At 43.9% G+C, this 19,040-nt stretch overlaps 1 protein-coding gene across 1 annotated transcript; it reads left to right on the forward strand.

Annotated features, from left to right (window-relative positions):
- Positions 1 to 810: 810 nt before the first annotated feature.
- On the forward strand, positions 811 to 17,415 carry tspan2b (tetraspanin 2b). Its single transcript, XM_027026673.2, has 8 exons — positions 811 to 997; positions 7,670 to 7,772; positions 14,214 to 14,311; positions 15,570 to 15,644; positions 16,694 to 16,780; positions 16,916 to 16,981; positions 17,083 to 17,166; positions 17,344 to 17,415. Exons 1-8 carry the CDS (start codon positions 929 to 931, stop codon positions 17,407 to 17,409), a joined length of 648 nt encoding a protein of 215 aa, XP_026882474.1. The 5' UTR covers positions 811 to 928; the 3' UTR covers positions 17,410 to 17,415.
- The last annotated feature ends 1,625 nt before the right edge of the window (positions 17,416 to 19,040 follow it).

The raw sequence follows: 19,040 nt of genomic DNA on the forward strand, positions 1-19,040 counted from the left end.
ATTTTGGTGTACATTATTGTGTATATGGAGTGTAAATTAGTGTGATGATGTTTTGATGAACTTTGGTGCAGGTAAACATTTTGTACACAAAGCATGACGTGACTAACTCTGCAAAGAAAATGGAAAATAATAAAACTAAATCTGACGACGATCGTTATCGTGACTTAACATGGCAGGATTACAGGAATCTCCACACTTCAGTAAAAGGAAACTTGTGTTGGTAAATATCTGGCATAGTATCTGGAAGACTTGGAAAAGTACTTTTCATGTGTGTTATTTGTGTTGTATGTTGTACCAAATCTGCATTTGCTCTCTCCATTTGAAAGTAGCTACAATCCTGGTCTTTGTGACTGGAAATCATGTGGATGTTGCTAAGGTACCTGCAGAATAAATTTAGCTTTGAGAGCTTTGTTTTGGTCTGATATTTGTCTTATCCATGTTCTGAGAATGAAGAAAGAAGAGGTTTAAAAATCAGAAATTAACCCACAAAACCAATTTTGTGCAATCACCAGAAATGTACTCTTAAATGTGTCTAAATGGCCTAAATGTTTCATACTGCCACCACAGGGACATGGTACTTTGGAGGTATGGTAGGCTTTTGCACAATCGCGGTCACCCGTCGTGAAGGATGGACGGGAACGCTATTCCGTCTCCGATCCTGGTTATAACCTGCATACACACACACACACACACACACACAAAAAAAAAAAAAAAAAAAAAAAAAAAAGCTGCCAATGCTCGTCTGAAACCCCCTTCGATTCCCCCCAACATTACTGAAATGGGCGGGCTAGAGCCCTTAGAAATATTATCCGGTGTTGATAGTGCGACTGCGGCAGTAGCAGCTCTGTTCTTGTGTACTGCTGAGGGTAACAGAAAGTGACCTTGCCATCTTTCAACACTTCTATACGCGCGGCATATTTAAACCAAAATGGGCAAAGTCGAAGGTGGAATGAAATGCGTGAAATATCTGCTCTTCATATTCAACTTCATATTCTGGGTAAGTGGTGCGCTGTTTTATTCATTTATTTCTAATAATTATGAATTAAGAGTAGCCAGACAGTCTTAAAACAAAACGGATGATAAGGGGCTTTATCCGAGGGCTGGTTTCTCTTGCTGGTGAGCAGCTTTGTGCAGCTATGTCGACATGTCCATATAGTACGGAAACCTAACGCCGGATGATCTACCTTTTAGCTGCTCGTTGGAAAAATAAAACTACGGGCTTTTTTGTTTTGTTTTGTTTTGTTTTCTCGGCGTCGGTGTGTTTATCACGTTGGCCGTGGAAAGCGAGGAAAGGGTGGCAGAGAGGTCTGTGCCTCAGCTCGTCCTACCCAAATCAGATTTTCCACTTAGGAAAAAAAAAACGCCCCCTTTTCCTCCATCCAGCGTGTTTTGACAGGGAAGGTTTGTTTGAGCAGGGCAGCATGGAAACCTGCATGGCGGGCACACGGCCGAGTTGAAGAGGGTTCGGACGAGCAAACGCGGAGCTTTGCTGTTCGCTCCCAGTAAAACCACTTCACGTGAAACACAAATTAAAGCCCAGAAATATGACCAGATGCTATCTCCAGCTAGACAGACTTAATGGTGGTCTTTCTTTTCGAAATACCGTTTGTACATTTTCAGCATTGCTCACCCATTAACGGTTAACAATCTTAAAACGTAGTTGCCATCAGCCACCCCATTTCTTTTCTTTTTTTTTTTTTTTTTTTGAATGCTTTAACTTTATGACTTTCTTCAAACGACTAAGATTCTTATTTCTGTCATACATGCCCCTCCGAAACACACACACAGCCCTGCGGCTCAGTGTCTTAGTTTAGTATCTGGTAAGAGTCCATATGGAAGAGTGCTATAATTACTGATCCTTTAACCAGGAGAGGTAGCTTCCGAAAGAAGCAATTAACCGACACTGTGCGATCCCATCACCCTAAACCCACAAATTACCAATATTGACTGTTGGCTGATGGATTCATAAAACGTGCAGGTCCCATGCAAGCGTTTAGACCAGCTACGAAAAGAGTTTAAGTATCTGAAGGCTGTGTATGTGCGGTGCACAAGCAACTTCTAAATACCGTGTGTGTGTGTGTGTGTGTGTGTGTGAGAGAGAGAGAGAGAGAGAGAGAGAGAGAGAGAGAGAGAGAGAGAGAGAGAGAGAGAGAGAGAGAGAGAAGAAGGCATCAATAGAGTGAGGGGGATAAGTCAAATGGAGACCGTCAAAAAGAGATTTATATACTTAGATAAGAGACTGCAAAAGAAACAGACAAGACAAGGCATCAGAAGAACAGAACAAAAATAGCCTTTATCAGCAGAACGGCAGGTGTGTCGTGTGTGCGCACAAGCATCATCGTGTGTGAGAACGCTGAAGAGGGACATTTGGTGTGATCCTGAAATTTGGTGCGATCATCAGGGAAAGCCAGCATGTCATTGGCTGCTAATGTAAATGTGGATCTGTAACTGAGAGACGTACAAACCCTCTCCCACAGCGTCCCCATACCTACGCACGCACCCCCACTGCCTTCTGCCTCAAGGGCTGGAGCAGTACAGCATAACGAGACGAAGAAGCAATTCAGAATAACGCAGTGGCTTGGATTAGTAGCTCCTCCGTAACGACGCACTAACTGATTATCCAGTGACAGCCGTCATATCCATAATCCCCTGGAGATTCATCGCAGACCCGTACGCCTCGCCGAGCCACTCCTAGTGGATGGGGAGGGAGATCAGGGTGTGTCTGAATCAGTAAGACTTGCAGGACTGTATGATGTAAATACACAGGACTATGCTGATCCTTTTCTACATGAAGGTGTTCCAGTCTAAAACGGGCTTGTCCCTCAACTCACACTCGTATCTGAGTGAGAAATAGTTAATTTGGTAGAAGCTTTTAAAGGCAAATGAGCATGTGAAGGAGATGCTCGAGATTTCTGATGAATGAGGTCTGTGAGCGTTTCCTAAGAAACGCTGCATGACTGAAACGACTGCAATTGTGTAGAACTGAAGAAAAAATAAGTGGATGGCTGCCTTTTTTTCCTTCAGCATCAGAAGCTGAACAGACTGAAGGAGTACTGGGACAGACATCAGACACACACACACACACTCCTGGTTTCCACTACAGGCTACATTCCCAATACACAGCCTAATAAATAACACACACAGGCTCATGCAGGAAGCATTTGGGTTGTTGTTGATAAATTCCAGATAACTCGTTCTAAAATACCCGCCCAATGGTGGACATTTTCTCATGGGCTTAAAATGTAAGTCATGGTTAAATTAATAAAGCCAAGGCAGATTTCTGTGGGCATAACTGGAAAACGGAGGCACAAGATTACTACGTTAATCCAGCGTGCCCATCAGGATTACTGAATAATGATCAATTTTCTTCAAGGCAGTTCCTTTGATCACACGTGTATTATTATTATTTTTTTTTTTTTTTTTTTTTTTTTTTTTTTGTCCTGGCAGAAAACTTGTTGCGAAGATATTCACACATTTCCCACAGGTGTTTTTAGTGATAGGTAAAGAACATCTAGTTCTATCGCTGTGAAAAGACTGACGTGGAGAAAATCATGAGATGGTGTGAGAGGTGACCCAGACAGGGGCAGGGTGGACCTGTAGCTCCGTTAGTTTGTGTGTACTTAAATATAGACTTTAAATAGTGAAATAAGTACTATTTGTAACAATAGTTCCATTCATTCATTTTTTTATTGATTCTGTGTACAGTAAGAGGTTATTTCTGCTTGTCTTTCTAAATGCTGTCTGAGCCATACTAATAATTATGAAGTGGGTGTGAGTCTAGGTCAGGAGTTGGTGTTTATAAATGTCCTCTATTATGGATATACTGCTGCAGTCAAACCCTACTGGAACAATCCGACAATGCATGACGGACATTCATGTGTTAGTAAGAAGAAGACACAGTCTGTCCTCTGTGCTGTCGATAGATTGTTTCTGTCTTCAAAAATGAAGGCTCACATTTGTTTCAAGACTTCCTTTGTAAAACCTCCCACAAAAGTATATAAATGTAATAACCATAGCCCTTTTATCAGAGAAGTAAATTGCACTAAATTGTCGGAGGGCAAAAAGGATATTTTTTCAGATTCCCTCACTGAAGTACACTGATAAAATCTTCAGTATGTTCTGGGTTTTGCTGCTGGCCCACACAATCACAGGTCTACTCAAAATCACAGTTCTGCTCTACATACCACCATCATCATCTGCTCCACACAGAACCACAGATCATCTACTCCACACAGAATCACAGCGGTCCGTTCTGTCTGTTCTGTTTTCCCTGAACGGTCTGTTCTGGGTGCACTGCACTGCTAATGGTCTCTGTAGAGACCAAGAGCCTCGTAAATCCTTAATAATTGTTTTAGTGTCTCTCTGTGGACATGATGATATTAGTGTGTGTGTGATGTCATCAGAGAGAAACCGCCTTGTTTTGCAGCCATAGAGGAGACACACCCAAATCGCTGACAGTCAGGGATCTCCCCCAACACGACACCCCCATCCCCCTCCTATCCCAACAGTCAGCAGCAGGATGGCACAGGACAAGATACAGGGTCATTACTTGGGGGAGGGTGGACGTATTTTCCTCTCCCTCCACTGCTTGGCTAGGCATTTTAAGAGTCCATCTCTAGGAAAGTGCAGTTAATGCATTAATAGTTAACTACTTCCTAAACCACTTGAGTCACTCTCTAGGGCCCAGGTGACCACTCCCTGCATAGACTGGCCTGGCTGTTAATGGTGAAGTCCTGGTGGTGCTGCTGGTGGTAGTTGTTGTTGTTTAAACCTGCCCGTGCTCCGGTACAGAAGGTGCATCACAAATATTTTATTATAGGCACCTGCTGCAGTTGTGGGAAAACAATATTGTACCACACACAGGCCACGCCCCCAAAGAGGAGACAATACACGCAGGCTACGCTCCAAAGGCTGAGACAATGCACACAGACCACGCCCTTTAAACTGAGAAAATGATTCCATCCCCCATTACACACACCCACACACACACACACACACACACACACACACACACACACATGTGCGCGTGTGCGAATTTTCATTCAGACAGTGTCTGCACATTCATGTTCATGTCCCTGCCTGATGTATGGAACACTGTCAAAGTCTGGTGAAATCACATTACTGCAGCATTTCTGCACAATACTTCAGACTTCTCGAGTACTTTTTTTGGCAGATTGAATGGTCATTTCCCAAATTGTTTTTTAGCACTTTATGGCAGAGTGACCCACGGACAACACCACCTTCTGTAAATAAGGCTAGACGACCTTCAACACCAGTGATGTCACAGACACAAGTGATGTCACAGAGGACCTAACATCTTGATCCCTTAGAAGGCTGAAATATGCAAAGCAGCCCTGTCATAAATTAATGTGGTTTTCTTGTGTGATGTGAGCACACTGACCAATCATGGCAGTCCAGCTGAGTGTTTGTTGGGTGTTTGCATTATACATTGCATTTGCATAATTCGACAAACATGAATAAGAAAGCAGGCCACTAATTTTACATCAAAGGGTCTCCAGTTGTGTTTTTAATACTTTGCAAGTAATTAAACTAATTTAATTTTTGTTGCTGTCCTGTGGCAACCTAAGAATGTCACAAACCAATAGCAGGTTACTTGCCTCTGGCTACATTCTACTCTTTCCTTCCTGAAGTTTAGTTAAATGGAAGAACTCCAAATGACTGTCATAAGCATGTATTCTGCCTCCCTCCGGCTCTGAAAGCCAGTCTGAGCCACACTACACTTCCCAGAATCCCCAGGAGAGTCAGGTGAACCTCCAACCCAACACTACAGCTGTCTCACGTTCATCCTGCTCAAAATACTAACTGTTTACACCTGTTCGTCCTTACCCTATCTATTACGACTCCTTCATTCCACTGTGAAGTATTGCCTGTGGACCATTACCAACTCTGTTCTGATCTCACTGTTCTGGTGTTGACTTTGGCCTGTGGATCAGCTATGTCACTGGATCACACTTTCATTATTAAACACACATCAGCTTATATCTGCAAGCGGCTGTTTGATTCCGATCTGATACATCGTGATGCGTTATGGGAAGGCTGTCTGTTTCTGGGACTTATTGGATTAACTATAGTGTAGACATGATGTTGTTATCATAGCCATGTTTATTAGCATCACTGCTTTGTTTTTAATTTAGTGACTGTGGAGATCAATTATAATGACATTTAGAGTATTGAACGTTAGACCTACCTAGATTATAATTTTTACATATATTTACACTGTTATGCCTGTGTTTCACCGGTTTCCTGACACACATTTATCACAGAGCATTTTTAAACATCCATTTAGCCTACTTAAAATATTCCCACATTCGATTAGCCTACTTAAAATATTCCCACAGCCATGTGGTCAAATGTCAGTGACACAATGGCGTGGCGTGGCATGGCATGGTGTACATGATTCATCAACTAAACCATTTTGTACGTTTTATGTATATTAACATGTCCAAAGACCTTGTTGCTTGTTGAAATGTTTATTCCTAGCAAATGAAGGAGTCGAATATCCCAGCCAGGTCTAATTCAGTTATATTATGAGGAAAGTAACTGATGGTCCCCTTCTGTCCCTATGTTGTATGAGTTTAGAGTGTGAGAGTGAACATGGGAAACCTAGGGCCATGTGTGACTTCTATTCATGCTTTTACTTCAACTGAACAACTGAACAACACAGAGTACGGGCATGGAAATTCCCTCAGCAGCAGACTGGTTAATGTAAAATCCCCAATAAACCTAAAAAGAGCTCAAATGTTTCCATACGCGTAAAAGTGCCAGTCGAGGTCCAAACACTTTGACATTTTCCACAGCGTTTCAAAGTGGCTGTAACTCACTGATCTGGAACTCTCATTAAAGCAGTTGTGCTTTTTAGCAAAAGTGATTCATGTTTTTAATTTGTCTGCAGAGCGAAACTCCAGACATCCCTCTGCTTTTAAGATATGGCCAGCTGTTTGTTGTTGTTATTGTTGTTGGTTGTTTTTTGTTTGTTTGTTTTTTTTTCCTTTTTTGCAGCTCTCAGTAGACAATGAAGTGGCAAGCTGATGTCACTGAACACACACACCGACTACCCCCATGTGGATTAGACTGCGGTTCTATTGTCTGCTGTGTGTCAGGGCGTTATTGGTGCCTGTTGGGGGGGCGGGGCTATTGGGTGGGTGTGGAGGTAATGATGCGTCTGGGTGGATCTGCTGATGATGTTGATGAGGTCGTCATTAAAGTTGCCTGCAGAGAAAACCCCTTACACTGGAACCCTGGAACCACAGTGTTCCAATCATCTTAAATGGGAGATAGAGTGTTCAGTACAATACACACTCTACCACTTAAAGATGATCTTTGTGATGTGATGCATTGAAGAAACCCAGCCCTGAACTGTTGGGGCAGCAGGTTAGCAGAGGAGCAGCTGGCACGATGCCATGGGGGGGGTGGGTGTTTGAACTGGGACTAAAACCCAACTGTGTTAAACTGCGTACACACAGGGCTAAACTGGGTACTGGTTATCCGCGTAGTCTGTAATTATAATGAATCCTAAATATGTTCATATATAATATATAATCACAGGCTGTAAGGCGTTTATAAACGATATTGAGACACCATGCAGTGTTGAAGTGTGGATGAGTGAGTCACTTTTTCCTCTCTGTCTCTCTTGCGCTCCATCCTATAGCTGATGGGGACCCTGGTGTTGGCTGTGGGTTTGTGGTTACGTCTAGAGCAAGACACCGTCGCTCTGCTGAGCAGCGAGAAAGCACCCGAGACCTTCTTCATTGGTGAGTTGGGCGGTTGTGTGTGGCTGTGTGTCGTCATGTGGTTATGTGTGGCTATATGATGGTGTGTGTGGCTGTGTGGCGCTTTGGGAGGCTGCATTGTTGGGTGTGGTTGTGTTGAGCTGCATGTTACTCTGTGGCCATGTGTGAAACTGTGTGGCTGAGTAGAGCTGTGTGTGGCTTTATAGAACAGTTAGTTTCAACCTGAAAATCTGATTGGTTTTCAAACCAAAACTGTATCACTCCGCTGACACGTTGCTAAGTAACGACTAGCTTTATGCACTCAACCTGTAGTTGTTTTGTGCATATGGGAAAGGGAAAATGGATACAATAAGACAACTTTTGACCTGACGCCCATTGGTAGAGTACGACAGCAGACAGACATAAAATTAAGAATTTGCTATTACTGAGAAACGTTTAGGTCAACTGTGGTGCTGCCAACCAAATAAACAACTGAGGCCACCAGGGAAGCGAGCCACGCTGTTTGATGTCTGCGCATGTCCTACAGAGCCAAGATTTATTTTTACTGCAGAAATAATAGAAGTGAGCAGATTTACCTTATACAAATAACACAATAATCCTAATCAATAACTCAGTTCTATCTTTTAATTCTTAAATTTTAGTTTTAGTTTTTCTATTTATTTATTGGGGCGGGGGTCCTTATTTTCACTTCGCCTTCATTTTAAATGAATGCTGCTTGATGATGCTTTATTAATCATATGCCTTTTGTAGCTTAATGTGTTTGGTAAGTAATTGTTACTGTTGAATAGTGTCACGGGCATCGAACATCCAAGCTGGAGGAAGGAAGCAAACACAGGTGTCCAACTGAAGAGTTTAATGAAACAGGATGTAAGCATGCAGAAAAGTCAACACTTCACTGCTTTTAAGGTGTGATAACATTTAGCTGAGTGTTTAAGCAGAATGCTTCCCTGTAAAGCTCGGACACTGAAAGACCAAGGGCTATGGAGAGAGGTCATGCGAAGTGTTTCTGCGAAGTGTTTCTGCCAAGTGTTTCTGCGAAGTGTTTCTGTCCAAACACTTATGTTTACACAGTAGCATGGCTGAAGTATCTCTTCTCTGTGTTCATCCCACTGGAACTGCCCTTTTTGCTCCATCCACTTTGGACGTACACATCACTAGTCATTTGGAAATGTTTTGTGGGTGTTCTGCATGCATGCTGTCTCTGTACAGCTCAGGGGGTGGTTTGTGTCTGTGTGTGAATGTAACCGCACAGTCACGTCATTCATTGGCTCATCATGACATGCATACTTGCACATTTAGTATGAAAACAGGAAATGTTGGTTTTGAACACAAATAAACGTGGTGAGAAACAAGTTAACAGCACTGCCACCTGGAGAGATTCAACGCATAAGACCACCTGGTGAACCTACTGCTTTGAGCTCCGGGTTCTGTGAGAGCTTATGACAAGCTTGAACCAGAAAGACAAGAGAGAGAGGAGGATTGTGGTGTCATGTTGTCAGCGTACAGTCATCCTGCCACTGAGCCCAGTCTGTGTGAGCGCTCAGGACAAGGAACGTCTCCTTACAGACCTGACTCATAAAAACAACCTGCTATATTTAAGTGCGCTGTCTCATTTCAGCCTACACACACTCGGATTAGCTACAGTGGGATTCAGGTGTCTCTGTATGTTTTCCCCTATACGTTACTGTGGCTCTTACACACACTGGTAGGTACTGTTCTGTTGGGTCAGCTGCTGCATATTAATTAGTACATGGTTTGAATAACAATGGATTCCACTGAAACACACACACACACACACACACACACACACACACTCACACACTCACTCACTCACTCACTCACTGCCCAAACATATGCCAGTTAAGGGAGGGCCCTCATTTCACTGTTGCTATAGTGACAGGGTAAACGTTATCTGAATGTGGCAGAATGGAAGAGGCCTCTGGGACAATGGCAAGTCACACACTGGCTTTGTGTACTCACTCCCATACACACACACACACACACACACAAACACACACACACACACACAAATACACACACACACACACACATATTCTTGAAATTATCATGTTGTGAAGACACAATCCTACAGAGCTGAAAGATATCATGGCTATATAATTTTAAATTGTCGAACATGAATCTTACCTCAATTTTTTTTTTTAATTAAAGTTACATTTTATAGCTTGTTTTTAGCATCCAGTGGAGACTTCACGTAACTTAAAAGTAACATAATTTTTTTTTTTTTTACATTTTTAAAAACTGTTCAACAATATTAAGAAAACCGCTTTACTGGGAACATTGTGTAGTATTAGTCTAAAGTAACTAGTCTAAGGCGGCGAAGGTGAGAGAAGAGGTAGGCGGTGGAGATGTGGAGATGATTCTCAGAGGCTTGGAGAGTGTAGGACTCATTAGAGATCATTTAGGCCATCAGGACTCTTTACAGTCCTTTAGACAATGTGATTTGTTTTTTGTTTTTTCAGTTGGGTCTAACGGGTTTTTCCGCCTGTTGTCTCCTAGCTGCTGAACGCATTTATTCAGCCTGTACTTGGCTTCTTTGTGGATGAGTTTGGACGAGCTCCAGAAGGCTACGTCTGTTTCCCTATGAATCTGTCGGAATTTGGTCGAAGCCCCTGAGTTGTTAAACCGCCCCCGTACTTCGGCGAGAATACAGCTCCTTTCACAGAAACTAACGTATGACGTCGCGGTGCCTCCGCTTTCGTCTGGCTCGTCTGTCGCGTCTTTGAAATCTCGCTGATGTGTAGTCTGAGCAGCTCTGCTGGGGCTCCTCTCCACTATAGGACTAACAGACACAACAGTAGCTCCGTGGTTAAGGTACTCGGCTAGTAATCAGAAGGTTGCTGGTTCGAGCTCCATCTCTGCTGACTTGCCCCTGAGACATAATTATAAGTTACTTTGGATAAAATATAAATGATGTGTCTGTTATAAGACGTGTCCTTCATCAGGTTTTGCAGTTATTCTCCTGTAATGATGAGTAAGGGTTTTGTGTGTCTGATATGCTAGCTGTGTCCGTACCTGCACATACAGTCCTGGGGTCCACAAGCAAGATGAATAAAAAGGAAACTCAGAAGAGAGTAACTTGTTTACAGTTAATGAAAAATGACTAAATGTGTCTTAAGAAAACTTTTGTAAAACAGTAACATCATTACAGTGTGTTTGTAGACATACAGCCAAATTCCTCCTTTAGTTTTGTATGCTTGTTCCACATGTCTGTCTTTTCCGTACATAAATCCGGGGAATCCGCACAAGCAGTCTGGAATCAACTTGGAAAGTCAGGGTTTGGCAGAGCAGAGAGCAGATGAGGTTGGAACATCCTTGTTTGTCTTGCTGATAAGAAATAGTTCATAATATTTTATTGAAAATGCTCCTAAACGAAAGATACTCATAAAAGAAAGGTGGTATTCCACATTTCGACAGCATTCCAACTGGATAAATTTAAGTTGATTCGCCTGTTCGATTCAGTCTTGTCATGGACTTGGGTGAATTTTTATTTGGTATTCAACAACGAGGAACCTGAAATTTCTTCTCAAGACCAGTCATGGCCATTAAATATCAGAGCTAGAATAAATGTTAAAAAAGAAAAAAGAAAACTATAAAGTGAAAGAAAGTGTAAGCCATCAGCCTGCTACATCGCAGCTATTGATCACGTGGATTGCAATCAGTTTGTTAACTATATCAAATACTGCATATCATACACATTTTTATGTTTAAACCCAACACTACTTTAATTTTTGTTGTCATTGAAAATATGTTATATAATAGAGGCCTCTTTACATATAGAAGCAGGAACTTTTTTTTTTTGTCAAGCTTTTCATCAACTAACCCACCAACTCGCACTGCCCTTCCTGGTCTCCACGTATCTGAGGTCTAATTCAGAGTTTATTTGTCCAACATTTTTTACAAGAGCTGTTGTTACAAAGCAGCTTTATGTATGTCCGGATCCAAGCCCCAAAAGAGCAAGACAGAGGTGAGGGAAGAACTCCCTGAGGCTGAGGGAAAGAAACGTGAAGAGGAACCCGTTCTGCTCTGGTCGACACCGGCCCACATAATGATGTGGATGACGTGAAGGGAAGAAATAATAATGATCACAGAGAATAGTTCTAACAGAACGATAAGGCCTCAGTGAACCACAGAATGAATACAAATTGAACAATGAGAAACGGGTGAAACCGGATCAGTTCTCAGGTGATGTACAATGGCTTGGAAGACTGTGATTAGGTGACGGGGATGATGGACGTATGAGGAGTCACTCCAGTGGCTCCTGGGAAACCGAGTCCTCTGCAGATGACTGACTGGTGGCGGAAATAGGTCCAACAAACCCAGGAAATTCCAGCATGGGGAATTATACTGACGTCAAAATTCTATGTCTGAAACGATTATGGTAGTATTGGAAGCGCATGACATGACAGTGGTCTAGCTAGCATGTGATGAGGTAGTAGAGAGTGTGAATGTTGGTAGATAACCCAGTTTTGGTGTATGGATTTGGTGATTAATAGCGTGTCAGTCTCCCAGGTCCAAGTCTGGTGCAGGAACAACTCTGTGACCAACACCACCTTCTTCTGCTATCTGCTATTCCTCCCCAATGCGCCACACAGAACACACTAGTTTGGTCATCGGCCGAAGAGTATAGCGAGGAATCGTTTTGACGTCCTTCTGCTTTTTGGTGCAGGTCAAACGCAAGTCAATCGTGGACTGTTTGTGGTTGACAATTCACAGTAGTTCCAAAGAAACCCTCTAAGAAGAGGGTTAAGATTAGGGTTAGAACTGGGTTAAGGTTAGGGCTGGGTTAGGGTTAAGATTGGGGCTGAGTTAGGGTTAGGCCTGGGTTAGGTTTAGAACTGGGTTAGGGTTAGGGCTGGGTTAGGGACACAGGGATTAGGATTATGGTTAGGGTTAGGGACAGGGTTACGTTTAGGACTGGGTTAGGGTTAGGTTGGGTTGGGTTAGGGTTAGGACTGGGTTAGGGTTAGGTTGGGTTGGGTTAGGGTTAGGACTGGGTTAGGGTTAGATTGGGTTGGATTAGGGTTAGATTGGGTTGGATTAGGGTTAGGACTGGGTTAGGGTTACGGACAGGGTTAGGATTAGGACTGGGTTAGGGTTAGGGTTAGGACTGGGTTAGGGTTAGGACTGGGTTAGGTTGGGTTGGGTTAGGGTTAGGTTGGGTTGGGTTAGGGTTAGGACTGGGTTAGGGTTAGGACTGGGTTAGGGTTATGGACAGGGTTAGGATTAGGACTGGGTTAGGGTTAGGTTGGGTTGGGGTTAGGACTGGGTTAGGGTTAGGACTGGGTTAGGGTTAGGTTGGGTTGGGGTTAGGACTGTGTTAGGGTTAGGGACACAGGGACTTCTCTCTGCCCTGAGCACCACAGAGGCTGGAACTCAGCCCATGTCTCTGAAGTCTGTGAACTGACCCTGGTATAAAGTGTTTGAGTATTAAGAGCTTGAGTTCTTTAAACTAAGTGGATTTTTGACTGCAGGATTTTGTTATCTGTATTACACAATGACGGTGTCCTCAAACATTCATGTCACTCTTTCCTTCCTTCCCTTTTCTTTTGTATTCTTTTTGTGTGTCTAGTTAATTCTGACCTGCTGTTCTCTGTGTCTCCGTCACGCTCTCTGACCTGCTGTTCTCTGTGTCTCCGTCACGCTCCCTGACCTGCTGTTCTCTGTGTCGCCGTGACGCTCCCTGACCTGCTGTTCTCTGTGTCGCCGTGACGCTCCCTGACCTGCTGTTCTCTGTGTCGCCGTGACGCTCCCTGACCTGCTGTTCTCTGTGTCGCCGTGACGCTCCCTGACCTGCTGTTCTCTGTGTCGCCGTGACGCTCCCTGTCCTCTGCCTTTCTCCTCTCTTTGGCATCTTGCCAGTTGCTCCTGCCTCCACACACTAACCCTACGCCCTTCTTGCGCCTGAGCTGACCTGAACCCAGGGCTGGGGCTGGGGCTTCTTGTACTTTGTTCAGCATGATGCTGCCAAGGCTGGTCTCAGATCAGTGTTAACTGAAACTCAGCAGGCACCGTAAATCTGCTGCTGAGGGCCAAGAGTTTGCCCCCCAGCCCCTTTCTCTGTCTCTCTATCTCTCTATCTCTCGTTATCGATCACTCACTCTCTCTCTCTCTAAGGAGGGTAATTAGATAAGAGGGTACAGGGAAGAGAATTGCATCATCTTCCGTTGCCTCATGATCTCAGCACCCACGGGGCAGATGCTCGCGGCTTGGGAGAACCGCTCACGATCCTCTTCTCCTCACGCTCCTACACTACCCTCTTCTGGTGTCATCCTGAAATTCGACTTCTAAGCCCCTACGCCGTCTTAAATCCCACAATGTGATCTGAATCATTCCTAAATGTTCAGCTTTAAATGTCTGGGAGTGGTTGTCCAGGTTGGGAACCCGGAGCAGTGAGGAGGGTCGGTGGGTGAGTCTAACCCACTGTTCCCTGCTGTTGGCTAGGCGTGTACATCCTGATCGGGGCAGGAGGTTTGGTGATGCTGGTCGGCTTCTTCGGTTGCTGCGGGGCCGTGCGGGAGTCGCAGTGCCTCCTCGGACTGGTAAGACACCCACCATCACTCCTTTCCCCATCTCCCTTCTCACTCTCACTCCCCTTCAGCTCACTCCGTTCAGCAGGGCCGTTACATCCAGCAGACCAGAGAGGGCAACGATGGACGTTGTTTGTGAAATCTGTTTACTGTTAAAAGGACACGGATGGTGAGAAGGTTTGTTGGATTCCCCAGCACTGTTTACAGAAGTCATCATTAACCACAGCCAATGAGTGGATACCGTGACTGATGGATGTTTGACACACTATGTAGTTATTGTGAACTCGGGTAATTGCAATTTCCTCTTAAACAGGATTTTTACAAAGAAGATGCTACTCACCACTTTTTTTAGTGGTGTTTAAATATATTAGACTATAGCTCAGTATTTTGACATTGATTTGTTACAGTGTTTTTAATACACACAGTAATAAACCAGATTCTGATGATGATGATGATGATGATGATGATGATGGTTATAATTCTGGTTCTGGTAATAATAGTTCTGATACTTTCGGTCCTCATAATAATAGTTCTGACAGTTGTAGTTCTGGAGATGATGTGCTCCTGAGCCTTCAAAACATGTCTGGCTCTGTTCAGCAGGTTGAGCTCATCACTGGGGACCTAGCCGAGAGGAAGGAAACAGCTGGATATCCAAATAAGCTTCTGGAAAAAATCACTTGTATCAGATATACACAGACACTAAGTGTTAATGTGAACCAGGTTTCCTATGGAAAAAAATAAAATAAAATCCATCGTAGCTGGAAAACCACAGGGATCTGTAGATAAATGCTTCCAAAAATTAAAGAGATGATTTCCTAAAAATATCCCCAGAAGAGTATCACCTGCTTTAAGAGCTTTTTTTACACTCTGGTAACCTGAGAATTATTTGAGAAGAAGGCCAAAATTAGTTCAGCTAAAATCAGCACAGTAGGTGAGTGGAGAAGTGTGGAGGGCCCGTCCCTCCAGAGTCCTCCAGACGAACCAGAACATCCTGCTTGAACAGGGACAATACAGCACCTACTGGGAAAACCCACATCCACAAGACCCATTTAGCTTCCGGCTGCTACAGTATGAGCAGAGAGGCATTCTGATTGGCCTGTCTGCTCGAATAGCGTCTAAACATATTTATCACAGTTAATGAGCTTTACGTGAAGTTTCATGCCAGGTGTGTGTGTGTGTGTGTGTGTGTGTGTGTGTGTGTGTGTGTGTGTGTGTGTGTGTGTGTGTGTGTAAACCTTAACTAACATGTAGTTTCCTTGTTTACTGCCAGTTCTTCGCCTGCCTTTTAATCATCTTTGGAGCGGAAGTTGCTGCTGGTGTGTTTGGCTTCTTAAATAAAGAGAAGGTACAACAACTAAACTACAACAAGGACACATTAAACTACAATAAGGGCAGACTGAACTACAACAAGGACACTAAACTACAATAAAGGCAGACTGAACTACAACAAGGACACTTTAAACTAAAATGAGAGGAGATTGATCCACTTCAGTGCAGGTGCTAATCTAACACACCTGAGTGTAGAGTAGTTCAGGTGCTAATCTAACACGCCTGAGTGTAGTGTAGTTCAGGTGCTAATCTAACACACTTGAGTGTAGAGTAGTTCAGGTGCTAATCTAACACGCCTGAGTGTAGTGTAGTTCAGGTGCTAATCTAACACGCCTGAGTGTAGTGTAGTTCAGGTGCTAATCTAACACGCCTGAGTGTAGTGTAGTTCAGGTGCTAATCTAACACGCCTGAGTGTAGTGTAGTTCAGGTGCTAATCTAACACGCCTGAGTGTAGAGTAGTTCAGGTGCTAATCTAACACGCCTGAGTGTAGCGTAGTTCAGGTGCTAATATAACACGCCTGAGTGTAGAGTAGTTCAGGTGCTAATCTAACACGCCTGAGTGTAGAGTAGTTCAGGTGCTAATATAACACGCCTGAGTGTAGAGTAGTTCAGGTGCTAATCTAACACACCTGAGTGTAGAGTAGTTCAGGTGCTAATCTAACACGCCTGAGTGTAGAGTAGTTCAGGTGCTAATCTAACACGCCTGAGTGTAGAGTAGTTCAGGTGCTAATCTAACACGCCTGAGTGTAGAGTAGTTCAGGTGCTAATCTAACACGCCTGAGTGTAGTGTAGTTCAGGTGCTAATCTAACACACCTCAATATAATGTATACAAGTTCCTTAAAGTCGACATAACCTGAATCGGGTGTATTTGATGAGTGTTGATTTTGTGACTCCAGTGTCACAAAGGTCTACTGTAAGATAGTTCTCCAGAAGCAGGGCTTGTTTTTCCTGTTTGTATTTGTGTTAGATGTATACTATTCTTTCCTCTGAAGACCCTGACATTGTTAAAGTGATTGATTAACGTGTTTTGCATTTAGTCATCGTCCCCTTACTCTGTCCAATAGATCATTCAGGACATTCAGACATTTTATCACGAGTCTGCTAAAGACAACAGCAACAGCACTGTAGTTCTCACCACCTACCACAGAGTGGTGAGTTTGCCTTGTGTGCTGTGTGTTTGTGTGTGTGTCTATACTCAAATTCAAACAGTTCCTTACTTGTTTACCTCGTCTGTGATGTAATCCTCTATAAGTGGACTCCAGCAGTCACGCTCTCTCCCTTTACAGCTCAACTGCTGTGGCACCTCCAGCACGCAGGGGTCCCAGTGCGCCGACGTCCCACCCACCACCAAGGTAACGCTGTTCACCACCAGGGGGCAGTGTAGTCTCGGGCCTCAGACTAATAATACAGAGTAAACATTATTTACGCCTGCTGTCTTTTTCTTTTTCTGCAGAATTGTGATTCAGCCATTGAGGAGTTCTTCAACAGTAAGCTCTTCGTCATCGGATATGTGGGAATAGGAATCGCTGGAATCATGGTAATAGCAGCTTCTGTGTAGTTTTCGCTCAGTTTAAAAGAGTATCTTTGCCCTGTGATGCCTTTGGGAAAGCCAGCCCCGAACTTTAGCTCACCTGAAATGGAGAAAATGGTGAAGCCATTGTGCAGAGAGAAGGGAGCTGCTTCCTGTCTTAACGGCGTGTTCTGACCTCCACAGATTATTGGCATGATCTTCAGCATGGTCCTGTGCTGTGCCATCCGGAACAGCCGCGAGGTGATCTAACGTAGCCGGATCCCCAAACCTTGACCTTTGACCCACACCAGATTCTCACAGGCACAGCAACAGCTTTCGGATGGAGAAAGGCCTGCACTTCCCTTTCTCAGACTGTCCAATCAGAGGCGAGCACGAAGGCTCCAGTCACCTGTATGATCACAGTTCTCTGTTTAGTCCATCTGAGATTTCTCACCTCTGACACCGCTGGAGTGGGTATTTGTTTGGGAGTTTTTGTTTTTGTTTGTTTGTTTGGGGGGGGGGGGGGGGTTTATCTTATTACCTGCTGGATAGGTGCCATAAATTCCAATCATTTTAAAATGGACATTTTTATAGATACCTTTTAGAATTGTATTTATATATTTCAGTCTTTATTTCTGAGTTCTAACTCTGCCGAGGTCTGTTAACTGGTGCGCCCTGTGAGTTGAACCATTTAAAATCCCCACTTTACCAGTGTCAGCCCGGTGTCATATGGCCAATACAGATATGATGTAATGTGAACTGGCATGCTGGAATGCTTGGCTAGTTGTGCACAGACAACTTTGAGCCAGTGCATCCCGACTGACCTGTAACCTCACGAATTCCCGAATCACACACACACACACACAGTAGAGCTCTTCCTTCCCCCACACTGCCTGATTCAGCCTTCACAAACCCCGGGGTCAGAGTCGTGTTTTCTGATCTCTGTATTCGCCCCCTTTGGGCACATTTCGCTGGGAAGGCGGTGCTAACCACACTAAGCGTGCTTGTGAAAAAGCCTGAAAACCAGGAGAGGCACCACTTTCCCCTTTATCTGTTTATTCCACTGCTGTCTTATGAATCCGAGTGAAAGCTGAACTTCTGTGGTTTCACCCACCACTGGACTCTCCTTGACCAACACACTCCTGGCTAAGTGCTTGGAGCCCTTGGTAGCTAAAGGGGAAAGGCAGCTCTCTCGCGTGATGGCAACCAGCTTCCTCTTCTTGTAATGGCCATCGTGGTGGAGTCTCTGCTGCTGAGCAATCCACCCTGACCCTTCACACCAGAGTCGCATTAGCATAGGAGCCGTGGAAGGACCCACAAGGCTCACACAGCACTTCCACCTGCTAAAGGCAGCATAACGCATGCCGTGTTATGAGCTACAAATAGGAAGCTCCTTTGGGTGTCTGTGTTTTTTAGTCTTTAGCCAAACCAAATATCTTTATGACTTTTCCAATGATTGCTTGCTAGAACCAGTTGGCCTAAGCATTAAAAGGCTTTTTTTTTTTTTTTGTGGCGTACTTCACTGTTACATTTCAAAGTCTTCTTTTCCAAGAACAACTTTGTACATACTGTTGAAATTTGTACTCCGTTTTTTGTAACACGTGTGGTACTGGATATCTGTGCCGTGTTGTTAGCGTGCCCTCGTCTGTGTAGAAGATGGTTGTTTCCATTTTGCAGAAGTTACGGTTTCATCATTTAAAAGAACAGTTAAGGTGCCTTGCTTTTTATGCAATTAACTTGTGTAACCTGTTCATAAGAAAAGGTCTGAATGCATGTGTAGGAGAAGACTTCAACCCGGTTCTTAAGGAACCTCACACAGCCTGTGTTTTCATCCTACCCTACCTCCCATTCTTACTTCTCTCTAGTTAACCTAGCCCCTGATTAATCGAGCTTGTACAAAA

The sequence above is a fragment of the Electrophorus electricus genome, chromosome 24 (assembly GCF_013358815.1).
Source record: "Electrophorus electricus isolate fEleEle1 chromosome 24, fEleEle1.pri, whole genome shotgun sequence".
NCBI lineage: Eukaryota > Metazoa > Chordata > Actinopteri > Gymnotiformes > Gymnotidae > Electrophorus > Electrophorus electricus.

Bases quoted from the DNA above. Each gene is read 5' to 3' on its own strand.
- tspan2b (XM_027026673.2), top strand. From the start codon at position 929: ATGGGCAAAGTCGAAGGTGGAATGAAATGCGTGAAATATCTGCTCTTC. The intron at 14,312-15,569 runs GTAAGACACCCA...GTTTACTGCCAG, and splicing joins CGCAGTGCCTCCTCGGACTG to TTCTTCGCCTGCCTTTTAAT. The intron at 17,167-17,343 runs GTAATAGCAGCT...TGACCTCCACAG, and splicing joins TAGGAATCGCTGGAATCATG to ATTATTGGCATGATCTTCAG.